Source organism: Olea europaea, chromosome 11, assembly GCF_002742605.1.
Source record: "Olea europaea var. sylvestris chromosome 11, O_europaea_v1, whole genome shotgun sequence".
Taxonomy (NCBI): Eukaryota; Viridiplantae; Streptophyta; class Magnoliopsida; order Lamiales; family Oleaceae; genus Olea; species Olea europaea.
The window spans coordinates 31597483-31599081 of NC_036247.1; the positions used below are offsets into that span (position 1 = coordinate 31597483).

Below are 1599 nucleotides of genomic sequence, written 5' to 3' on the forward strand. Positions count from 1 at the left end.
AAGACACTAAGGCCGCACGGTTCTTGAAGGAAATTAGCAAGTCCGTGACAAACAGCTGAAAAAAAAAATCAGCTCCAAGGTAGAAGTAAACAACCATTAAGCAAGACTAGTTTTGATAAGTGGACAAAACCCTTGACAGTGAGAAGAAATGAGAAAAGCACCATACACGTCAATTGAAGAAAGCACTATACAGATTCGAGCGAACTCCAAGGGCCTAGAATAGTCGGATTGACAGTTTTTTCCTTGAACAGGTTCAAAAGAAGCCCAGATAAAAATAAATTACTACATTGTGATACATTTATGCTTTTCGTATTTCCAGATGATGTTAAGTGCACAAAATTTACGAGAAACTACCATGCAGACGTAAAGTATTATCCAATTTTACCATCCTGGAACAAAAGTGCATGTGGAGAACAAGTAGCTAAACACTGTTCAATAAACGAGTAAAGAATTTATGTTCATCAAAGATAACCATGTGCATAAACAAGATACAAAATGCATCAAGAAGCATATAAATCTTTAGTCTGATATTATATCAGGATAACAATATTCCTCACCTGCCAACTAGGCACAAAATAAGGCATTCCCAGCTTAATTCCAATTTCTTTTGCAACTAAAGCATGGCTGATTTCATGAACTGCAAGAGGAAGTGCAGTCACAAGAGCTCCAGGAAGGCCATATTCCAACAACTCAATATTATCAAAAATTGATCTGGAAAAACAAAGAAGATTACATTTTATATGAATGGCTAAATGAGATTTTTTTTGTCCCCCAAAAAAAAAAAAAAAAAATTGGACACAGAAAAAACAGACAAACATACAAATGGATTTTTTTCAAGGAGACACGAGTATGACAACAACCCAAAATGAAAAATAAGCCTTTTAGAGAACGAAAATGGCATATACTATAGTAGGGAAGGAGAGAAAAAGAGGTTCTTGTTCAACAATAATGTGCTTTCTTGAAAGTTGCATCGTGAAATCAAGGTTAAGCACATGCTCATGAAATCCTAAAGATCATGATAATTAAACGATACTAACTTTTAGTTAACAAATGATCATAATAACATACCTGACACTAGCAGACATGGAGTTTTGAAGATGGAAAAGTTACATAACAAAAACAGATACAACAGAAAAGTAACATGTTTTGTTAGACGGTTATTTTGCTCTTAAGAGGATCAGAATTAGACAAAAGAGAACATACAATACGTTTGCTTGTAATGCAGGAACGTTACGGAGAAGTAGGGTGAATATAGTGACTAGTCCAAAAGCCCCAGCAGCAAACCATTCTGGAACAGCTGCATAACTCAAATGAAGTACATTCAGTTCAATAATGTGGGGGCATTGCAGCTATAACATATTCATATTTCTAACAAAGCATCTGATAGATATTTACGGTTCAAAACTAGTTAACGAATTAAGAATTGTTCAATTACCAGTGGCTTCTGGTTGCAAAGTCTTTCTCGGAACCACAACTGCCACAGGCTTATCATCCTCCGGATTAATTAGAAGGAAAAGTTTATATTGATCTCCAAATTTGTCCTGTATATAAAATGTAATAGAAAAAATTACACAAAACCATATATATGCCCTTGTTTAA

General features: G+C 34.6%; 1 protein-coding gene across 1 annotated transcript in view; it reads right to left on the reverse strand.

The window, feature by feature from the left end:
* Nucleotides 1–515: 515 nt before the first annotated feature.
* The window catches only part of LOC111404717 (probable zinc metalloprotease EGY2, chloroplastic), a 1290-nt gene continuing 206 nt past the window's right edge, over nt 516–1599 (reverse strand). The window contains exons 2-4 of the mRNA XM_023033484.1: nt 1436–1541; nt 1204–1297; nt 516–711 (exon numbers count right to left, since the gene is read on the reverse strand). Of these exons, the coding sequence (XP_022889252.1) occupies nt 531–711; nt 1204–1297; nt 1436–1541 (381 nt within the window). The 3' untranslated portion in view covers nt 516–530. The remainder of the gene's footprint in view (nt 712–1203; nt 1298–1435; nt 1542–1599) is intronic.